Here is a 23,074-nt window from a genome sequence, read left to right as displayed (position 1 = left end):
AGCATTCTTTTACAATCCATGAGTTAAGAAGAACCTTGGATCAACTTTCATAGAAGGTAACCTATTTAGCTCGGTGGCGAGGGGGGGGGGGGGGGGCTGAGTCAAAAATGTTAAATGATGATTCCGGTGTACGAGAAGTAGAAGAAACAAAACAACACTTAAAGTCGGATCTCAAAATTCATTACTGGCTGACGGCTGAAGTCTTAACTGAAGGTCGAGTGCGTCGCTTTCTGCCACAAAAAGGTGATTTCCATCAAAGCTTTTTATATAATGTTTTTCTTCTTTTTTTGCAGATATTTGACTAATGCGGAAAACGGCAACAGAGAACAACACTGTGTGAATACACTATTTCAAAAGTGGGAACAGAACAAATCAAACAGCTAACAACTTTTATGGGCCACTCGTTAGTTGGAAGATGGAGAAAAAAGGACAACATGCATAATAACTACACGCCTCTGAAACTTGTGAACCATGCAGAAGGATTTCTGTTGAAGCAGAAACACTGACTCAAAAGAAACCAAGTTGAGTGACGAAGTTTAACAAGATCTTTTTTTTTAGAGCCACTTATTGAAATACAGGTAAATGACTGAAACCTGGAGCTCGTCTGAAGTGACGGACAGAGTTGCTTCAAAGACCCAATCGAGGAGGGTGGGTTACATCTAGTTTTTATTATTATATGTTTGGCTATCATTAAGCAGACAACACAAAATTAATAACAGTGCTATGTTGCCAAGTATTAACCGATAAGAACTCAAATGTTACATCAAAGCTTCTTGCAGCTTTAATATTCTAACGAAAAGGAAAAGCATCACTCTCATAAACATGTAGAAATCTTGGTGTGGAGTGAAGAACTCCTTAAACTAGCCGTGTGTCGTCTATCTTGTGTGTTAACTGAGAGGGATCACTATTTCATCTCTTGTTCGGACAGGAAAAAAGGTACATCGACTGTAGGCTTTCCAAATTTCCAGACACCCCGTTCAATCTTTCATCCTTCACCCTCTCTAGAAAAATAGGCTTACTCTTCTTGTTTTAAGACGGCGGCCTCCAGACCTTCATCTCTATGGCAGCCACCGTCTGCGTTTAGTGCATTTAAGTGAGGATTAGAATTGCACGTCTTGGAGTCACTGCTAAAGGCACTTTCAGGTTGGATGAGAGCCCTGCGTTCCTCTTCATCTCCGTTCAGCCGGTCTGGCTCTTTGTCCTCCACGCCGTTCTCCGTGGTTGAGCCGTCATGCAGCGCAGCGGAGGATTTCCTTTCCTCTGGCTTCTTTCTCTCCCTCGCCGCGTCATGTCCAGATGTAAGAGCAGGCTTATGAGCAAGCTTACCCTGGTATAAAGGGACAGACAAAAGGTTTTAAACAGACGCCAAAGACAGTTACATGGCTAGAGTGACTGTGAGCGTTGCTCTTTAAATCATGTTTCCTGGTAAGAAACTAAAAGACTTGAGAGCAATTCAGAAGGTAATTATCAGTCAAATCAAAGGGTATTAAACAACACAAAGACCTCCTTCGCATCCAGTGCTGAATGCTCTAACAATGATGATGACTCTTTGGATGAACGGTGAAGAGAAACAGCTGTATTTTACTGGGATGCACCGAATCCAAGTACAAGTACTCAATAATATACCATTACGGTTCTAACAATAACTTTGAAACATGTTTTATTTTCATCAGATGGTCCTCACTTTCTGACTGGAACAAATCAAATATATTTTAACATATTCGCTGATATTAAACATATATCGGCTGCCACCGGCGTATGAGACATCACTCCACTATATCTGTGTCCCAGTTCAGCGGCTGCACCCTTCAGAGGAGGCAGCCTTATGGTCCATGTCAGCTACCAATAGCAACCAGCTGTGGTTGACAAGAGCATAGAAGAGCTAACTAACTAACTCATGATATGTTTCAGGCTGAGGGTGTATTTCTGTTGCATATCCAGCAGCTGATTCACCAGCAGTTGCCACGTTTATTAAATCACACACATTTAACACGAGCAAAACTATATCAAAACATCCGTTTACAAACTCACGCAAGTCGTGCAGTATAAACCACGTCTCATTTATCCAGTCGTATACTCACTACTTCCAAAACGTCTTTAGTGACGCTGTTAATGTTTAAAAACTAAGAAGTAACACTGGTTGAGTAATTGATATAAAATGGTCATTTTGTGGGTGAAGTACAACGTTAAACGCTTGTTGTTGAGGTCATCAGTACACTAATCACCCTCGGGGCCAGCAGGGCTTCAACACGGCTGCCCTTCAAACTGATTTGGTGTGGAGCACATCTTCTGGCGAGACTGCGGTGACATTTGATATGGACATTGATGATCTGCTGAGGAAAACTCTTTCTGATTTCAACATCTCCTCGACACGTCCGATACCCAGATTGCCATGACATTTGCTCCGTTCTAGTTTGGACACAAACGTTGCAGCATCTGTGGATTCCTTGTTACAAACGCAAAGTTTCAGAGTGAGATCATGAATGGAGAACTTCAGATTGAACTGTCTGACTGCTGTTTCATGTTTAGACTTCTGTGGTTTTTGTCTAAACATGACGGGGCTGTTTCATAGAAAACCACGATGAGTGATGGCATGTGCTACACCTGACCAGAGGTAAGTGGCGATATCAAGGAAAAAGTCCCGTTCTAAAGACGCTCACTATGCTGGACTATCACTCCGGTCTGTTCTATGATGTGCAAGCGTAGAATGACAGCACGGTACATGCAGTTGTCATGAATGACAATGTTAGGAGGTCGTGTTGGGCTGGTGGTTAAAATCACTTTTTGACCGATCGTCTTAAAATCAGCTCATTCACTGCAGTTTCCAGTAGAATTGTTTTCAGACCTGGCGATTCCCACTCACGATGGCATATTAGAAATATAAATGATAATTTTATTTTGGCCTTGCTTGGCCTGCTGTCCCATTGGAGTGGTGCACCGCCATGCCTTGGACATTGTAGAGGAAACACTGTACTTGTATTAATACATGTTCATTTCTTTGTGTAGAAAGCATAATTGAGCGATACATTTTCAGAGTGGAATAAAATGTCTGTATTGTGTATTATACAAAAAAGCCAGTGTCTATACAAAAGAAAAAGGCCAAGGCTAAACATCTCTGATGTCCAGGACATTCAGTACTGAGATGTATTCATCACACTGTAACACCAATGTCACATCACAGATAGAATATTACAGTATGAATGCTGTTATAATGTTAGCTAGGTGTTTACATGCTACTTCTACTAACACGCTAATAATAAGCAGCTCTTTGACTTTAAATGGACCATAATTTACTAAATAAACATCATGCTGCATTGAAGGTGATTTCAAACTAGAGATTGAGACATAAACTCATGATTATAATGTTTACTGAGATAATAAATCAAGTGAGAATTAGGGTCATTTCCTCATTGACTTCCATGCAATCAGACTCCTTTCAGCACCCAGAGGAGACACACTCTGATTAATGCAAGTTAACTTTGAAGAACCGGAGGTTGCCTGCAGGTTACGACCGGGATAAGAAATGAATAGATGTCTGTTTTTGTGTTGCGACCGTTTTGACTGTAAGGCAGCCGGGAACCAAACTGAATAAGATTCAACTTTTCTTTATTTGGGAGTGAAAAGGGAGACAGCGAGTGGAGATCTGCACTCTACTTAAGATATGAGAGCAACGTGCTGAATTGCCATCACATTTATGTAATAAAGTGCGTGTCTCAAAGAGGCAACCTTTCGGGTTGATGGGAAAATGTGCATAAAGCTGAATCCATCTTTGTAAAGATGACATGCAAGAAGAAAAAGGACAACACTTTTAACCATGGACCTCTCTCTCTCTGCTTGGTGAAAATAAAAAATGATTAAAAAATGAAAACCAATGACTGCAGTGACAAGCTGCCAAAGGCTGTAGCAACACAGAATCAAGGAGGGCCAAAAGGTAAAGTGTGTGCTGAACTGTTATGGTCTATTAATAGTCTTCCATGTGAACAGTGACGCATCACTCACTCACCAGGTACGTTAGCTGGCTCTTGAAGGCTCGAGGCTGGAACCTGCCTCCCCGACCGACGAACGTCCTGATGACGGGCGTGGAAATCACACCTCTGGGACGTCTGCAGGAGACACACACAAGTCCACACGGTTTACCAAGGAATGAGATTACAGTAGGGCTCATCTTCTTTCCGTACTCACCCTCTATTTGGCCCACCGACAGACACCACCTGAACGGGGGCGCCTCCTCTTCCTCGGGTGCGTCGAGTTCCAGCCCACTGACCCACCACGGTGCCGGCGATCTCCAGCTTCCCACCATGAGACGAGATCCTGTCAATTCCTTGTAGGAGGAAAAACACAGAATGTGTGAGTGAATCCACGGTACTTCAACACTGGTTAGAAAACACCTTTTTTTAGATACCTATAAGACACTTTGAATTCGATACCGCAATGATGCATTGTGTGAATATGAACCTAATGAGTAAGCCAACTATGTTTCTATTAATGACTACAGCTCATTTCTCTGCTTTATGTAAAATAATTATGTAAACATTCGGTTTTCTTGAAGTGACAGTTGATAATGTAACCAAGTCTGTCGTTGTGAATGACAAGAGGCATTAGTTTACTGTTAATCAACATGTTGGAAACAAAATAATTGTATTAAACACTCCTTCTACAACCCCGTCAAACTCTATGCTCAAATTTGAAACTATACAGTTCCCTTTAAATAAGTATTAGTTGATTTTATTAGCAGTCCTATTCTAGATCCACATACATTAGATCCACCACACAGTAATGATTTAAAAAGAAAATACCTCACTTTTCAAGCTTGTTGATGAACATTTGCTGACAAGCAATCTAGCATAAAAAACGCCACTTTTTAAATGGAGTTTGGTGCAGTGCTCACTCCACACAGGACATACCGGAGCTACATTACATCACTTCCAGGGTGAGTGTGTGAGTGTGTGAGTGTGTGTGTGTGTGTGACTCACCAGAGCAGGGGATATTTATGATTGTGTGAAAATACAAGCAGCAGTGTGTGAATAGAGAGGAAATATGTTGGAATGTTCCTGATGTTGTAGGTGAATGTATGTTTTGTTTTCTCTACTTCTGAGGCAACGAAGCAACTACCGTACAGCACAGACATTTGGCACCGTATACAGTAAAGACTATATGTATTCATTAGGACACTGCCCCTTGGTTTGTGGACTCAATCTGAAGCCTTGAGTTCAGCATTTTGTCTACCACCATCTTGGAATTGTTGCAACCAGTGAATGGAAGTGACCATATTTGGACTGTGGAGGGACAGGTAGATCTGATGGACCGTACTGGGTTCTAGATCCATCTGGTGGGAAGTTAGCTTCATAATTCAAGGTGAACTTTACAGCTAAGTCATCTTAGTAGCTAACTGTATTGGTGGCGTGGTGACGGTAGCAACGGTAGCTTGGTAGCGCCAGTAGTGTGGTAGCTAGGGTGCACAGCATTTTCATCGCATTTTCCGCGTCCCGCATATTGAGATGTCCCGCAATTTGATTGGCAGCTGTAGTTTTTTTATTTACGTCTGGCTTTTATTCAATGGCTGCGTAGAAAACAGAGAAGGCTGTCATTACCGTCATTACGGGGCTGTTTGTTTGATGCTGATGCTGTCAATCAAATTGGGCACACGTTGGGTCAAGAGGAGTAAGCGTGTTGTTGCTACACATGCGCAACGTTGCTATGCTGAAAACAGTCTCGACTCACTACTCGATCGGAGCACAAACAGGCATGGATTTTGGCGGAAAATGATGGAAACTACAACAAAAAAGAGGCGATGCAGCTACAACAAAGACTGGGAAACTGTATATCACTGGGTGAAACCGGTGCAAGGCCATTCACAGCGAGTTTTCTGCAAACTTTGCCAGAGTTATTTTTCTGTTTCACATGGCGGGGAATACGATGTCAAGCGACACAGTATATGCGACACTCACAAGAAACGTGTGGCGTCCATAGTTACAGATGTGCTTGCACCTGCCTCTGTAGAGACTTGTTTGAGAGAATTAAAAACACCAATAGTTCAGCTCCAAAGTGACAAAAACACACACACGCCATTTTTTAACAGTTAGATATACATTATATCAAAATGTTAGACTCCCTCTCAGCATTGGTAATGTGTCCCACATTGTCCCACACAAACAATCTTTGTCCCACATTTGGTTTGTTGGGATCTGGTCACCCTAGTGGTAGCGACGGTAGCGACGGTAGCAACGGTAGCGACGGTAGCGTGGCCGCTGTAGCAAACTTCCAGACAATCGGACTTTGTAACCAGAGGAGTCGACCTCTGATGGCCAGCAGAGGGAATCCAAGTTTAAGACACTTCCGCATTGGTTTCACTTTTTAGAACTGGAGGTTGCCGCCTGGTCGATACTCAGCCCATCGAGGACACAGCACAGGGAACACAAATACAAAATATTTGTTCAGGGAGGGATGTTTGGAACTTGAAAACCTGAAATCATTGTCGTCTGTACTCACCAGGGATCCCTCTGCCTCTCCCCTGAGGAGGCATCATATGTGGTGGGGGGTAGAAAGAGCCAGCCATCGGGTAGAAAGGCATCCCGTGAGGTGGAGGTGGGGGAAACGGAGGAGGGTGAGGCCGAGTGAAGTTGAGACCTTCCAGGATGCTCTGACGCATCTTCTCCACCTTGGCAACCAGCTCAGCCTGAAGAGAAACAGGGTGTTGTGTTCATTAACGCTTCCTAAGCATTTCTCCGGTCAGCATTAGCATTTGGTTGACTTCAATACTGGGAAAATGATGGCCATTAACAGACAAGACATGTTTTCTTGCTTGGCGTAAATTATGGTGTCCACACCAAACACAAAGTTTGATTTGTATTTTTTAAATGGAATAAATCAATTCTGGAAAATAATAGTTTCACAATTAGCTGTTTTGTATTTCTGAGTACCACTTGTGCTTTTTTGCTTCTATTGTCAGTGGAAATAGTATAGTTAAATTTGAAGGATGACCTGTGACACTTGTATACTTGTATTTCAGGTTACTAATGTACTACTAGAACATGTTTCCATACTTTAATGCTCAATGGACACTTTATTTTTCCATCCTGACTCTGCTGCAGCAGCTCTCCCCAGAATCTCTCTGAAACACTGTTGGAGCTCCTGCCCCTCCCTCCCAAAAAGCCCAGTCTGCTCTGATTGTGCAGCTGGCCCACTCTGTTGTGATTGGTCAAATTCTTAGTGTGTTGGACAGAAATGTCCGGCCCCTTATCATAACCAGATAACAGGAGCTGTACTGCTGAGGCATAGTGATACAAATTAATTTTAGACATTTGTTAGGGACCATTTCCGGTTTCACAGCAGAAAGCAACGTCTTCTCAACATGGTGACTCAATGCTAGTCTCTGCTCCTACTCGCTTCTTTTGAGTGTTCGTCAAACTGACATATTACGCAAATGTGTTACTTGGCAACATCACCGCTTTACAGAAGAAAAGGCAAGATTTGAATTGCTTGAATGAGTTCAGGAGCAGAGTTTCTGTGGGGGCGAGTAACTATTTGGACATGGACTTTGGGCTTTGACACTGTGGAGACCTTTTACATGCACAAAAAACTAGACACCAAAGGGAAAGGGAAAAAGCAGAGAAGCATAACGGTCGTCTTTAATAGAAACTACCCTTCAACAGTTCGTAGGCTTCTGCTAAACAAGGTTGTATCCAGTCAGATGTCTGTGGGGACTCTATAAATCAAAATAGTATTTTCAGGAAACTCGGTGCACTAAGCTTCTAAAATCAGCAGCTACAAAGTTCAAAATATAGTAGTCAGTAAAATGCAAATTAGATCAGCTTTATTTATTAAAAGCACAGGGAATACAAGCCCATTCATTTGTAGTTTAATAGGTGTTATTTATGTATATTGTTTTGCCATCGGCTCTCAGCTGTAAATTGCTTCTATGTTGTTTCTTTGACCTAAATGTTATTCTCATTACTTCCTGGTTTGGACTCAGCGTTTGGTCTCAACACTGCTCACCTCCCTTGAAGTGTGATTGACATCAGTCTTCTGTCAATGGTTTGACTATAACAGGTTAAATGTGTGCCGTTTGTTTGCAGGATTACTCAAATACGAGAGATTTGTTTGTGGTACGAATTTCAAAAGAGGTGGATAGAAAACAAACAGAAGACTTGGAACCACAGCTGGTGTTATAGTGATTAGGTTGTAATACATATATTTGTTATAGGGCTGGGTATTGACTTATGTTGGTCATACCCAGGATGGAACAACTTTGAGGAAAGAACGGTGCCTATGTGTCTATGCTTTACTGTAGTTGCACTGTTGTCTTGTTTTCTCCATTTCTAAGACGACAGTGCAACTGCAGTCTTAGAAATGGAGAAAACAAGACAAACATTTTCCAACATCACAAACTTTTCTACATGCGATGTGTTTGGACAGTGTTCCCCCCTATATTCATACACCGCTGCTAATTCACACAGTCATTAATATCTCATTAATATCCTCTGCTTTCATGTTTCACCGAACACACACACACACACACACACACACACACACACACACACACACACACACACACACACACACACACACACACACACACACACACACACACACACACACACACACACACACACACACACACACACACACACTTATTTTATCTGAGCAAACCAGAGAATATTCAGTTAAAACAGATCCTCATTGTTCTGTGAAGTTAACAGGAAGTGATGTAATGTTGGCCCAGTGCGTTTCATGTGGAGTGAGCATTGTACCAGACCCCATTTAAAAAACAGCCTTTTATATGCTGGATGTAATTCACGCTGATGTAATGTGGATCTAGAAAAGGGTCTGATAATAAATACTTGTTAAACTGTTAAATATTCAAAGAAACGGTATGAAAGTGTTAAATGTGAGAACAGAGTTTGGTGGTGTGGTAGAATGAGTGTTTAAGTACGTTCCTTTGATGTTGCAGCATGTTGGTTAACAATGAACTAGTACCTCTTATTATCCACAAAGACATTATGAACGGTCTCTTCAAGAAAACTGAATGTTTACATAATAAACAATGTTACATATAGTAGAGAAATGAGCTGTAGTCATTTACAGAATCATGGTTGCTCTACTAATTAAGCTTTGAGCTTTTTATTCATATGAATCCAATAAAAAGTTAAATAGTAATTTAAACTAAATCATTTACAACATTATTTACATCAGCAGTGGTCTTTTTCCTTCTGCTGGCACAGTTTTTACGTTTTTAGCGCAGCCCCAAAATTAAATAATCAGCAGGAATGTGTGTTATTTCAGGTTGAGTCTAATAAAGCAGCAATGTGTAGGCTGTGTTGAGAGCTTGACTTTAAACCATTCAATAAATGAAGTGACGTGTGTAGAGGTTACAGTGTTGACGTCTCTGTGTTGTGTTGCAGAGATATCTACTGAAATGAGCCTGCTTACCAACTTGCCCTGACCTGTCTGTCCTGTAATACCACATCTACCAGGAGAGGTGCTAGTGAGTCACACAGTGTCAAGTCTATCCTCAGTCTAACATGAGAGGGCTTGTCAATCACGCTGAAGGCAGAAGAGGTAGTGTGAACCGATGATAGAACGATGGAATTGTATAACCCTGTTTTAACCTCGTCCGTCAAAATGACTGACAGTAAGAAAGTCTAACAGAGTCTGTGTTCATTTGGATTGTTTGCTTATTGGATTAAATCCAAAGGCAGAGTGATTGGCTTAAAGGAGGGAGACATCTGATTGGCTACAGACAACCTCCTCTTAGAAAAAACGCATTTGTGGATCAGAGTCACGTCAGGGGAGTCTCAAAAGTTTCACACACAAATGCAGGGAGGTTTACAAATTAAAAGCACTTTGTAAATACAGGTCCAACAGTTCATATATGAATGTAACAAGCCCCAAATGCGTATTTGATGAAGATTGCAAATACTTTAACATTCATGTATTTGTGATTTTTTTTTAGATTTGTGTGTGCATTGGAAATATGTTTATGAATCTTGTTTTTTATATGTGAATATTTTTTACTTACATATGAAATGAAACATATTTGTGTGTGCATTGAAAATGTATTTGTGTTTTGAGTCACATGTATATACAAATCCCCAAATACATTTGTAAATCTTTTTTGTGCATTTATGAATTTCTGTGTGCATTTATGAATTATGAGACTGTTCTAGCTCCATACATCACTGTTTACAAACACAAAAAAGGTCTATAGGCATGTTTTGCTGTCCTGTGTGTGCTGCTGGTGTGAAGTTACCTGACCATCACAGAGGTCAATGAGCTGGGCCTTCTCCCTGTTGGCCCTGATGAGTTTACTCTGCAGCAGCTTGCCATCAAAGTACATCCAGGGACAGCACTGCTCCCAGGGAATAGGCTGCCCGCACGCGTCGTTGGCAAACAGAGCCATGTCCACCCCACTCATGAACAGAGCAGCCAGCTGGACTCCTCGAGGGTCCAGGTTGTCGATCTGTTGAAGAGACACATCCAGACTTATGAAACATCCAGATGAAAACGACCTCATTGAGCATTCAGATTAATGCTAGTGCAAAGCAAAGCACAGAGCAAGCGAAAGCAGGCCATTCACTCTCCGGCTGCCCAAACACAGCGATGCACGCCCCAATCCAGCAGACACAACCTGGATGTTCTGACACAGCGAAGAGCAGACAGGGATACGCACACAGAACACAAGGACTAGGGCTGCACGATATTTACTTCCATGGAATCAGACACCCTCGACCTGTAGGCAGCCCACCCAACCCATCTTGAAATACAGAGCCCGTCTGCTTTGTTGGTGTGACTTTTTTTTACATTCCTATCATAGACTGTATGTAAGAAGTGCACATAGTCATCGTGACGTCGCCGGCTGGTTTGTGGACTACGGATTTGAAGCCACAAGAGCGGCATTTTGACCCTGTGTCTCTGATGAGCACAAGCAGCAGAGCAGCACCCTGACTGCATCTGGATTCTGGTGTTAAGATGTTGACAAAGTTAGCTTCCATAACTCAAGGTCGACTTTACAGCTAAGTGTTGAAGTGATCTAGTGGTAGCTTTGTAGCAACGTCGTAGGATGCCGTCGTTGCAGACTGTCAATCTCAAGGTAGGCACGCCCTAACGCATACTTTGCTATATGGTCTATATGACTCTAAATTGATCATAATGTACCAAACATCATGCTGTACTGAAGAAGAGTTCAAACTAGAAATTGAGACCATAAACTCATGTTTACTGAGGTAATAAATCATGACAGAAGTCATTTTCTCATAGACTTCCATGTAATCAGACTTCTTTTTGACGCCCCCTGATGGCCATTAGAGAGAATGCAAGTTTAAGAAACTGGAGTTTCTTTATAGATCTAGCCTCTAAATTTACACTCAAAGTGCATTGAATTTATGCATTTATCTTAAATGTGCAAAATTTAGGGTGAGATTTCCTGTATTTATTCTTATTACAATATATATTGCATAAAAAAGTCAGTTTTCTTCCCAATATCGTGCAGCCCTAACAAGGACCAAAGAGAGCAGCTCGTGTGGATGGTTTTCATGAACAAAAGGCCGAATGAGAAGGGAGCGCCGTCTGAGACACGGAGTTGATAAACCATCCACACATGACACGAGAACGCCTCCGAGTCACTCAAAGCATCTTTAAGTGCAAAGCTAAGGCTTCAGGAACAACATGCTCGTACAAAACCGGGTTTTGTCGAGGAGGTTGTTTGATCTGCAGAATATGAGGAGAGTCCAGAGAAACAGAACAACACAAATTCTCAATCAAAGTGGCATTTAGAGGCATTAAATGCACACATGCCGATTGGAAGCGATGGACACAGGACGGCAGATTATGGCCAGGACGTTCATGACGCTGCGCGTGTTTCTCAGACACTCCTTATATAATAAACACTACACAATCACCTTCAGTTCCTGCAGCTGGTCAGGCTCATAAAGTTTAGGAGAAAGTGCTTGGGCTAGGAAAGCGTCAAGTTCGCTACGACGCAAAATTCTTACTCCTGGCCAATGTAACATAAACCTGAAGCAAAACACAGAAGGTTAACAGCGTTACAAATACCAAGACTCCCTTTCAAATGTACTTCACACTGGACTTCTCACCCCAAACTGTGAAATCTTTGTACCCGTACACGTCTACTCACCGCAGCACACAGCAGAGCACCAGGAGGGGCGTGGGGACGCTGGCGGGGTTCAGAATGGCCGGGGTGTCGGAGCGCATGCAGGCTAGAAACGCTCTCATCCTGCGGTTCTTGTCCTCCACGGCCTTCCCCAGCCACAGCTTCTTCAGGTTGGGACAGGTCCACTCCCTGAAGGGCAGAGCCTCCACCAGCTCTGGGGTGTGTGGAGACTTGCCTTTGTAGGCGGCCCACTCTTTGACCATGACATGTGTATCTGGGGGGGCGACATTTTCAAGAGATCAGGTAGAAGGTCAATATTAAGATCACTAATATTAAACGGGATTACTTATTCAGTGTTTCCTCCAGGATTTGTGATTTTATGGTGGGTGGACCTTGGACCCATAGAGAGGGTCCAGGGGATCAGAACATTTTGTACACTTTAAAGTGAAATGCATTCATCTGGTGCACTTTCAGAGCAAAACTAAGAGGCTATGTATGTAATTATTATAGACATTTCTCACTATTTTTGAGACACTTACCGATACATGAACACAGACCCAGAAACCTCATGCAGGATGGGACACAGCCACATACAGGACTCACATTCAGGGAGGCAGTTCTTCCTCATGGCGAGCCTCTCAGCCTTCTTCCTGGCCTCGGCCAGGCTGAAGAGCACTCCGTAAACATACTGACGTATAGGCCGAAACAGCTGCACTGCTGAAGGCAGGTCTTTGTTAGCTTCATCTTCGATGGTGACAGATAGCTTAATCTCCCCCTGCAAAGACACACCGTTACCTAAATGCTGCACAACGCCACAAATACATACTTCAGATTCCCCTGTGGGTCGAGCTGCTACTAAAAGCACCAGAAGTACATGAAACGATACTGAATGTCGTTACTAAATAAAGGCTACAAGCAGCTTCAACCCAAACATGAGCAGGAAGAGTCCAACCCCCTGACCTTGGTGAGAGTGTGGTAGATGTAGGGGTACATAAGGCCCTTCTGGTGTCTGTGCTCAGCCACCCGCAGGACCTCAGGGGCCACGGCAGGGAGCGTTGGGATGGTGATGTCCATGTGGTTCCTGGTGGGCATGGAGAGCAGCGAGGGGATCTGGGCGTTCAGGCTGTGGAAATCCTGGGCCTGTGACCCTGGTCCCACGGCGGGGGTCACACAGAGGTCAGCCTGAGGAAAGAAAGACAGGACAAAGCATTTTCACTTCAGTTACCTGGTGAGGTTTGTGATCGGGTCTCTGGCATTCCTGATGTTCCACTGACTTTTGTTTGGTCCTCCAGGTCTCCCTCTGGTGTGTTTTCAGAAAGTCCGTTTTTCTCCCATCCTCCCTTATGGTCACTAACATGACTGAAGAAACAGCATACATATGATTCAGTTGATCGCCTTTGGTGGGCAGCGTACCATAAATACAATAAACTCATCTTTACAATGTTTACTGAGATAATAAATCAAGAGAGAAGTAGGATCATTTACTCATAGACTTATTTTTAGAACCAGAGGAGTCACCACTTGATGGCCAGCAGATAGAGAGTAGTAGTTTTAAAGCACTACAGCATTGGCTCCACCTGTGCTGGACTTGAAGCAGCGTTTAGGGGCCGATCATCTCTTGCATGATTTGAATAGATTTGCGCAGGCAGAGGATCAATTGCCAGGATCTTATTGATCAAGAGCACAGGTGCACAGTCATGTTGAACAGGAAGGGGTCATCCCCAAACTGTTCCCACAAAGTTGGAATTGTCCAACATCTCTTGGTATGCTGAAGCATTCAGAGTTCCTTTCACTGGAACTAAGGGGCCAAGCCTGCTCCTGAAAAACGACCCCACACCATAATCCTCCTCCACCAAACTTTACACGTGGCACAATGCAGTCAGACAAGTACCGTTGTCCTGGCAACCACCAAACCCAGACTCGTCCATCTGATTCCCAGATGGAGAAGCGTGATTGGTCCCTCCAGAGAACGTCTCCACTGCTAGAGTCCAGTGGCGGCGTGCTTTAAACCACTGCATCCGACGCTTTGCATTGCACTTGCTGATGTATGGCTTGGATGCAGCTGATCACCATGGAAACCATTCCATGAAGCTCTCTACGCTGGTCTTGAGCTAATCGGAAGGCCACATGAAGTTTGGAGGTCTGTAGTGATTGACTCTGCAGAAAGTCGGTGACCTCTGAGCACTATGTGCCTCAGCATCCGCTGACCCCGCTCCATCATTTTACGTGGTCTACCACTTCTTGGCTGAGTTGCTGTCGTTCCCAATCGCTTCCACTTTACTTTATAATCCCACTGACAGTTGACTGTGGATTATTTAGGAGTGAGGACATTTCACGACTGGACTTGTTGCACAGGTGGCATCCTATCACAGTACCACGCTGGAATTCACTGAGCTCCTGAGAGCGACCCATTCTTTCACACATGTTTGTAGAAACAGTCTGCATGCCTAGGTGCTGCTTTTATACACATGAAGTGATTGGAACACCTGACTTATATTATTTGGATGGGTGAGTGAATACTTTCACCAAGTGGAGTGCACAAAGTAAGAACTTCATTGTGCTGTATTGCACGGATGACAATAAAGTATCTCATCTTATCTTATACAGCTATTTCAAGTCACGTATTTACGTTTATGGAAATTCACCATATCCCATATTGTCCCATCCCAAGGTTTCACTGTTCAGGGTTCCAAAAAGGCAGAAACTGCTGAAATAAAGCAGCTTATGTGGTTTGAAAACATGGACATGACCCTGTACTTCACCTTATGTTGAGACAACATGAAGACAAGGCAGGACTCCTTGTGGAACGATGAACACTACTGAGGAGTTTCATCATGAATAGAGACGGTAACAGAGAGGGAGTGTTGTGCTGAACTCACTTGGCAGTTGTGCCGGAGCTCTCTTCATTCTCCGAGGAGGAGGACGCGGGGGAGGCGTTGAAGAAAGCAGCCTCTGTGTGGTTGGGGCTGCCGGTCTGGCCCGGGTTGATGGGAGAGGACCTCTCGTACAGCGGCGTGTGCTTCCCTTCATGAGGAATGTTGCTGAAGGTGTTCGTCTCCGGGGAGTCCTGAGGCTGTGGGTAGTGCTGGACCTGGAGACGGTGAGCAGAAACACCAACGCGTCATTCCTCCCGCAGCATTTCACTGCCGAGCACCGAGTGTGAGAGTGTGTCACGGCCTCACCTCAGGTGTTGCAGGCAGCGGCACCTGTGGAATGTTGAGCATTTTTGGAAACGCCGCTGCAGCATACACTTCCACTGGTTTTGGTCTGACTGAGAAAGAGACACACAAACAAATGATGTCAGCATGTGGACTCGAGCGGCTGGACCTGCTGTAACCAACAACAACAACAAGGTCATGTGTTTCTGTTTCGGGGAATTTATGATTTTTTAAAAAGTTAGTTTAAAGGAAAAATAAGATAAGGTTGATACTTTGTATAATTACTTAATATATTTTACACTCAATATATTTAAACTAACCTGACCAAAGCAATTTTTTCATATTTGGAGGTATAAAAAAACTATTGATTGGCTTAAGTGCCTTCAACTTGCATTCGCTCTACTGGCCATCAGGGGGCGACTCCTCTGATTGCTTCTATAATAATATGCGTTACCATGTGGATTATACTTGAACGTGAATCAAAGCTTGCGATGAATTTGACACGTTTCTTTCTTTCGTCTACTCTGATTCGCCGATGTCCCGTGGACTCTACCGTGGACCATGCAGCAGCATGTGCAGAGGGGGGGGGGGGGGGGTCGGTGATTCCAACCATCTGATTGGCTAGATTGAGTTGCATTTTTTTTAAATCGCCTTCTATTACCCCTCCATGTCAGTTTGAATGGGTTGATCGTTCAGCAGAAATACTATTAGCTGTAGCCTTTTTTGTGGGCGTGGCCAGCAGTTTAAAGCTCTAAATAAAGTGCAGCAGCTTATGTCAGTCTACAACAAAAAGGGATGCAATACTCCTCCATCCATCTTTTGTTTGTCATCTCGAACATTTATCACACACGTCAACTCGCTGGGTCACTGAAGACCAAAACTGAGACCCTCCAGCTCCCACATAATAGAAACCCCACCAACGGTCAGCCAGCACCATCAGACAGAAACCCACCAAAGTGTGGAGGGAAGTGGAGGGGTCTGCTGGCCACTGAGTAGTACTCCACAGCCTTCTTGAAGCGCAGGACTTTGTCATCAGTGCACGTCTAAAAGACAACACATTCAATAGGATGAGCACAAGCAGAGTGACAGGACACCATAGAAGAAGAAAAACACCTCAGTTAGCAATTAGGTGCAATGTGTATATGTCCACATGCTCCAAAGAAAAAGGCTGGTTCATTCAGATAACTTCTTATTTTTTCTCTCAAAACAATGCTTCCCAAAGCCCGACAAAGTTAAAACGATCCACTGTGTGCCGGCATATAACCGTTCTCTGTTAAATTCAGGACACATAAAAAGGTGGTTACAATAAGTGAAAACAGGAAATGGTGACTCCGGCAGAAAGCATGATTCAACCCCGTTTCTTTCTTTTTCTCTTTACTCAGCAGTACATTTCTGACTATCTGTAGTCTGTGACAATTCATTTCCACAATTCACTTAAAATATATATTTACATAACGGTATTTCAGCTGGATTCTGCTCAGAGCTTTGCACCGCTGAATGTGATATTTGTTCAACAGCAGCTGTGTGCTGAGTCTGCATTACATGCAATCGGCCAAACAATATCGATGCCACCTTGATGCGTCGGCTCTGCTCCACTTCCCGTACCTGTGAATGCTTGAAGATGTCCTTGGTGACGGCCTCCAGGTCGGCGACATCGGGGATGCTGCGGACGTAGTCGGCCACCGCCTTGATAACAACATCACAGGGTGGGAGCACGAGCTGGTGGGCACGCACCTGGCCAACGAGAACGGGTCAAAAAGAGGGCTTTTACTACATCACTCAAAAATGGCAAATAAGTTACATTAAGGCAGTTGTATAATGTTCAGTCAGTGAGCTGCAACTGTTTGCTTTTCTTTATGTAAAGAATGTTCCACGTGAGAGCAGCTGTGGAATAGGACACTATGCAAGACTGCCCAGAAATATACACAATCCATATCAACACACTGTCAAGGGCATTTTTGTTAAACAATATTTGCAGTGACCATGTATTAAAAATATGTTTTTCTTTGTTGAAGATGGGTTTTTATGTTCCAGGTTAACGACTGGCGACAGCAAGTGTAATGTAAATTTGTGCATTTTTCTGGTTATCTTTTCAAACATATTTATGAATACATTAGCAATCATTTTCACGTCTTTGGTTATTTCGTTTTTAAAATTTCATGCCATTTCAACGTTAATAATATTTTGAGAAAATTGTGTGCAATTGAAAAAAATAATCTTCATAAGGTTTTGAAAGATCGTCTGGCTGCCGTGATGGGAGACGAGAATAGAAAGCAGTGGAGACCGAGTCTGCGTCGTGTCACTCAGCGGTGGAATGTAACGCGACATGGAGTTCAGCCTCAGTCAGGCCGCACGTGTGAACCAGATGACTTTCAGTTTAATCACTGAGTCATTTCAACACTAACAGGTGATCCTGAAACAGTCAACCATTCACCATCCAGGACTAAGGTGTTTCTAGAACTTATGAACATGAACTTTTAGTCATTTACGTTTATGTCCTGCTTGCTGCCAGCTGGTGGTTAACTTCACTAACAGCATTCTTATTTACAACTTTGGTGATACAGTGCCGCTAAAAGTCACTCTTCTTTACCAAAAAGATCCTGATCGGTTAGATTTGTTGTCAGACCAGCAGAGGGGGGGACCAAGTCCTTGTTTTGTCACTAGTAAGTCCCGCGTCATGTCGCGTGGAGTAGCTGCCCCCTCCTAATACCAGGATGGGTTAAATGCAGAAGCTAAATTCCACTGTGTGCTGTGTACATGTGTGGAAATAGAAGTTAAAGAGGACCTGTCATGCCTTCTCTGGGGCATGTATTTCAGGTTACTACTTGAACATGTTTTCATTCAATGCTTCATTTTTCGCATCCTGGCTGAGCTGCAGCTGCTCTACTCAGCCTCTCCCTAAACCACTCTGTTTGACCTCCTGCCCCTCCCTCCCAAAAAGCCCAGTCTGCTCTGTTTGGTCAGCTGGCCCACTGTTGTGATTGGACCACCGCTTAGTTTTGTCAAAAATAACTTTAGACACTTGTTCTTCAACTCCTCTTCGTTTAGAAGTCCACAACAACAGCATCTTCACAACATGGCGCCTCCATGCTCAGCTCCGCTCTTACTATCTTAGTTTGAAGGCGTGATAAACTAGTGGCTGGGCAGATATTATGCAAATGTAGTACTAGGTGACATCATTACTTTACGGAAGAATACGCAAGATTTCAATGGAGTTTCTGTGGTGGAGAGAAGATCTTTTACATGCACAAAAAACAATAAAACACACTAAAGGGGAAAACCAGGAAAGCAAAATAGGTCCTCTTTATCTTGATTTTATACAATCTGACTTCTTTTGGCAACCAGGAGTCGCCCCCTGCTGACCATTAGAGAGAATACAGGTTCATGACACTTGGCCAACATTCACTCTACACTTACAAAACTCATAGTACTCTTTTATTACACTGGATTCCCAGAACTGTGATGATGCAGGAATAATCACTCAAATGTTTACCTTCAAAGATGCTAATGGATGCTCTGGGCCGAGTAAGCTCCAGTGAAAGGCAGCCAAGTCTTCATCAGGCAGTATGTGATTTCCTAGGAAACAAGCAGCAGCATAGTTGTGTTAGTGAGCCGGTTTAAACTTCAACTTACATTCTGACCGGAGGTACCACACCGACCTAAAAGCGATGCAAAAATGACAAAACGATTTGGGTTGAGATCAAGCTGCCGGGCCACTTCGTGCATCAGGTACTGGCTGGTGGTGAGGCTTTTGCCGTTGCGGCTGAGTTTGAGGGCGTGGGCGCTGAAGTAGTATGGGATGTTGCACAGAGCGTAGTCCGAGTCGTAGGCCACCAGACCGTGGAAGCCGTTCTCCCTGCATAAGGCTATCACTTCCAGGTGGTGGTCCTCGATGCTCTGGACGACCTGAGGAGTGGCCGGGACGAGAAAAAGGCTCTCAGTGGTTCCGCCTCAAAATAAACCTCTTACAGAGACATTTTGTGCATCAGGCACTTGAGAAAAAGGCTGCGGAAACAGGATGACAAAGCAGGCACGTGTTTGGCTGATTGATAGAAAAGAGACAAATAATAAGCTATAAATCTTAATTGTTATCCGGAGTATGTGACAAAAAAAATCAGAGCTTAAAACAGCAACATATGAGACACCATGAATAGAATTTACCACACAACATGTCACTGTATTGACGCAATAATGTCGTAGAACTGTAAAGATAAATGATAGATCCTGAATCACACTTTTACTTCATGTCTCCCGATACCTCAACTTAGATCACATGAGTTTGCATGAACTCATCTGGATCATCATGTAAAGAAGCGAGTCGCCAGCCCTCCTTGAAATAATGAATGTTACAGCAGTAATACAAGGTTTAAATTATATTGATTTAAAAAAAAACATTGAATAATTGTTTTCTTTTTTTAAATTAACTGAAGTAAATGGCAGCCACGTTCTTCTCAAACCCATAGAGCTTCACTAAATGCTCACCATTTACAACATTTCCACATCGTCTCACACTTTGTGAGAGGTCACTTCTGTTCACTGGTTGCAAAGATTCCAAGATGGAAACGGCCAAAATGCTGAATCGAGGCTTCAAAACTGGAGTCCACAAACCAACGTGTGATGTTACCATGACTATGTCCACTTCTGATACAGTCTCTGGTATAAATACAGCAGATACAGGCCCTGTTAAACAAGTCAACTGTGTGTTTACAGCTCTGCAACGCTGCAGGATGGAGAGCAGCGTGATTATTTCTGCTTGCTTTACTACTGTAGCTGTACTAACACATGTAAGAACTCTGGTACTTTGTCGCGTTCCTGTATAACTAACATTTAGGGAATGTAACTAAATATTTAGCTATCAATTCCTCTGCAGACCACTGAACGCCACAGCAGGTGTTTTCTCCCAGTGACCATCAAACTGTGTAACTCCTCATGCAGACATCAACATTAATATCCAAATCATTCCTAATTTTACTTTTGTAAATTCCTTTTCAATATCGTGTGCAATATTACTCTCAATATATGATGTGCAATATAACTTTTTTTTTTTTTTTTAATCAACCAGCCCAAAGATTTTCTATCATGGAAAGCTAAGGGGAGAAACACTATAAATAATACGAATTGACAGTTTAGAAGGAGTTCATTTGGGGCATTATTGTTTGTCAAAAAATGCTCATATCATCGATAATAGTTGCCAATAAACATTCTGAGAATCGTCTCATCGTGTAAGCCTCATTAGTGCTGTTTGTATGTTGAGGAGAGACTGGTTTCTCCCTCCTGGTTGTCTAGGACAGGGACATGTCAGGAGTCATTCCTGGCCTTTGATTAATGATCAAACCCCCTGGCAATGTTGATCACGTGCATTCATAGCCCGAGGTGATGTCACCACATGAGAAGTAATACAAAGCAGGGCACTGGCTGCACTGCTAACATGTAGATGTGCACTGATTCCCTGGGAAATTAAGTAGGCAGTGATGACATGGGGGCCAGCTAGCAGGCTAGCCAGGGAGCCTGCTAACGAAGTCCAGGGTAGCTCTGCTCAACAGGCACCGCCAGGCCCGGTTTCACTCACCCCGACGCGGAACCTGAGGAGCGCCAGTCGGATGCAGTGGGCCATGCACACCGGAGGGAGGAACCAGACTTTGGGCGGCGGGGTGCCCTTGTTCTGGACGTGGCTGATGATCTGCTGGGCGGTCTGCCTCTCGTTCACCTGCCGCTTGACCCACTCGTGAAGACGGCCTTTCTCCAGGGCGCCATTGAAGCACACCAGCAGCTCAATGTTGCCGTGGAAGCAGGCCTTGGAGAGGGCGGCCAGGTAGCCCAGCATGTGGTTCCACTGGCCCCCGCTGACCCAGTCGGTGTAGAAGCCCCCGTAGAGCCGGTGGAGGCAGTTCTCGGCGTCTACCAGCAGTCTCAGCGGACTCTGAGGTGGTCTCTGCCGGCCGCCTCCAACAATACTCCCCCGGGCGAGCTTCTGGAGCTCCACCGGCACTACGGCGCTGGGGCAGTGCTTTTCAATGAACTCTTGGAGACCCTGGACCCCCATGCTGACCGTTAGAAGAGACGGAAACTTCAAAGCGAAATGTCGGAGGAAATGAAGCCGATGGGGATGCAGTCAGTGCGCGCTTCCCCCGGACAGTGCCCGAAAGCCGGCCGGTCGCTGCGGATATTACCGGGGTTTGTTAGTTTGAAAAGAAACGAAGTGAAGCTGCTATTTAAGCATCGCCAGGTTGCGGTGATTTGTTTTTTGGTTCATGGCTGCTGGTTGCCATGTGTTAGTTCACGGAGCCATGTCTGAGGATGTGAGAGAGTCTGTCCGGGGAGAGAGTGGAATACGTGACGACATGACGCACGGGGACGTACAGAGGCACACGACGAAAACAAGAGAGTTCCCTGCCGCTTACTTCCGCAGTTAGTTTCACTCAAAGACTTCGCTCCAACCAGGCTTTGTCAGTTGAGAGACAATGATACATCGTTTTCTAGATAAAAACAAATGATATCATTTTTGTCACCGGGGTATGACATTTTGTTATCATCAACCGCACAACACAGACAACTAACTACAGTTTATTTTTATATGCTTAATTGGGAGATTGGGAGAGTTTTGATTGGCTATCAACAGCTCTCAACATGGCGAAGCCTGAGCCAGTGGCTCATAGCTATCGGTGCCAACAGCACTAACATTACAAACTACAGCAAACATGCTGTGGAAGGAGCTAACAGTGTTTATTCAAAGGGGACCCAGGAAGAGCTCCAGGCTTTGAAGCAAATCTTACAGAGCAGCCAAATGGTGGAATGACAATTCCCAAGCACAAGATGCAAGGGGGCCCATCCACTTTAGGTCAATCAACTTCCCACTACGAACACTGATAGCTCTTCATCATTCTTAAAATTGTAAAATTCACTAATAGCTGAATCCAGAGTGCCTGAAAACGAGGCGGGACCAAGATGGTGTCAAAGGAAACGCTAGTGCGCTTGCTTTACGGGAGCAGATGCTGAACATCAGGGCAATTTATAGTCTGAAGTGAAACCCTTATTTGCTTCATGCGCCACTGAGCAAAGCTGTGTCCAGTTCTCTTTATACATGCATGAGTGAGGGTGCTATGTCGCGTCATCGGCTTAAACAGCCATAAGGCAGCCATGAGATAACCAGTAAAGGAAGCTCACATGCGCAGATATGCACTCAAAGAAACAATAAAATAAAAGGACACAGCTGGAACATTTTGAGAACAGTTAATCTAAATGTCTTCCTTAGGTACATTTGTACTTTTTAATTACATTTAAAGATGATGGTGAGTACCTGTTGTGATGTCACTGATGGGTGTGGCCAAAAAGCAATGGCAAATTGCTATAACTCTTTAACAACCAGCAGGACTAGAGTTTCCAAAGGCTGGACGTGAACTATCTTGACTAGTTTGAGTCTTTGGGTTTGAGGTTTTGTTTCCTGATTTGTTGTGGGGTCATAGGTTTATCTGCTGGAGACTCTCCCTCACAATCAGCAAGTTGGTATATGGCCATCTTCTGTAGAAAACGATTTCAAGTGCATTTAATTAGCGTCATGTAACAACAATGCCTCTGCTGTCACATCAGACTGTTTCATAGATGCAACAGGTTTTGCTACTGGCATTTCACAGACCAGTTGTTTTGACCTGAATACATTTCCCAGAATTTCTCCTCATCATGCGTTAGTCCAGAACATTTCTAGTTTGGTTTTATATACTGCAACATAAAGAATTAAGTCATGAGAAGCAGAAGACTAAATAATGTGAGGTAAACATATTTATATGTGGGATCAGTCGTTGATTCAGTC

General features: G+C 43.7%; 1 protein-coding gene across 1 annotated transcript; it reads right to left on the bottom strand.

Annotated features, from left to right (window-relative positions):
* Nucleotides 1-211: 211 nt before the first annotated feature.
* Nucleotides 212-21,610, bottom strand: LOC311020339 (constitutive coactivator of PPAR-gamma-like protein 1 homolog). Its single transcript, XM_084020325.1, has 17 exons — nucleotides 20,837-21,610; nucleotides 18,927-19,173; nucleotides 18,761-18,843; nucleotides 16,873-17,001; nucleotides 16,220-16,310; nucleotides 15,292-15,380; nucleotides 14,989-15,200; nucleotides 13,384-13,468; nucleotides 13,070-13,291; nucleotides 12,713-12,884; nucleotides 12,134-12,383; nucleotides 11,898-12,012; nucleotides 10,250-10,459; nucleotides 6,490-6,676; nucleotides 4,183-4,321; nucleotides 4,004-4,103; nucleotides 212-1,327 (listed from the first exon to the last, which is right to left on the bottom strand). The coding sequence occupies exons 1-17, from the start codon at nucleotides 21,308-21,310 to the stop codon at nucleotides 1,016-1,018; spliced, it is 3,117 nt and encodes a 1,038-aa protein (XP_083876451.1). The 5' UTR covers nucleotides 21,311-21,610; the 3' UTR covers nucleotides 212-1,015.
* Nucleotides 21,611-23,074: the final 1,464 nt, after the last annotated feature.

The sequence above is a fragment of the Eutrigla gurnardus genome, assembly GCF_963514095.1.
Source record: "Eutrigla gurnardus genome assembly, chromosome: 2".
Classification (NCBI taxonomy): Eukaryota; Metazoa; Chordata; class Actinopteri; order Perciformes; family Triglidae; genus Eutrigla; species Eutrigla gurnardus.
Note: the sequence above shows the minus strand (reverse complement) of the source record. Positions and strands in the feature narration are given on the sequence as shown.

Coding starts and splice junctions, on each gene's coding strand:
- LOC311020339 (XM_084020325.1), bottom strand. CDS start 21,310: ATGGGGGTCCAGGGTCTCCAAGAGTTCATTGAAAAGCACTGCCCCAGC. Junction 16,311..16,872: donor ACATCTTCAAGCATTCACAG/GTACGGGAAGTG, acceptor GTTGTCTTTTAG/ACGTGCACTGATGACAAAGT. Junction 13,292..13,383: donor ACCTGGAGGACCAAACAAAA/GTCAGTGGAACA, acceptor TTCTTTCCTCAG/GCTGACCTCTGTGTGACCCC.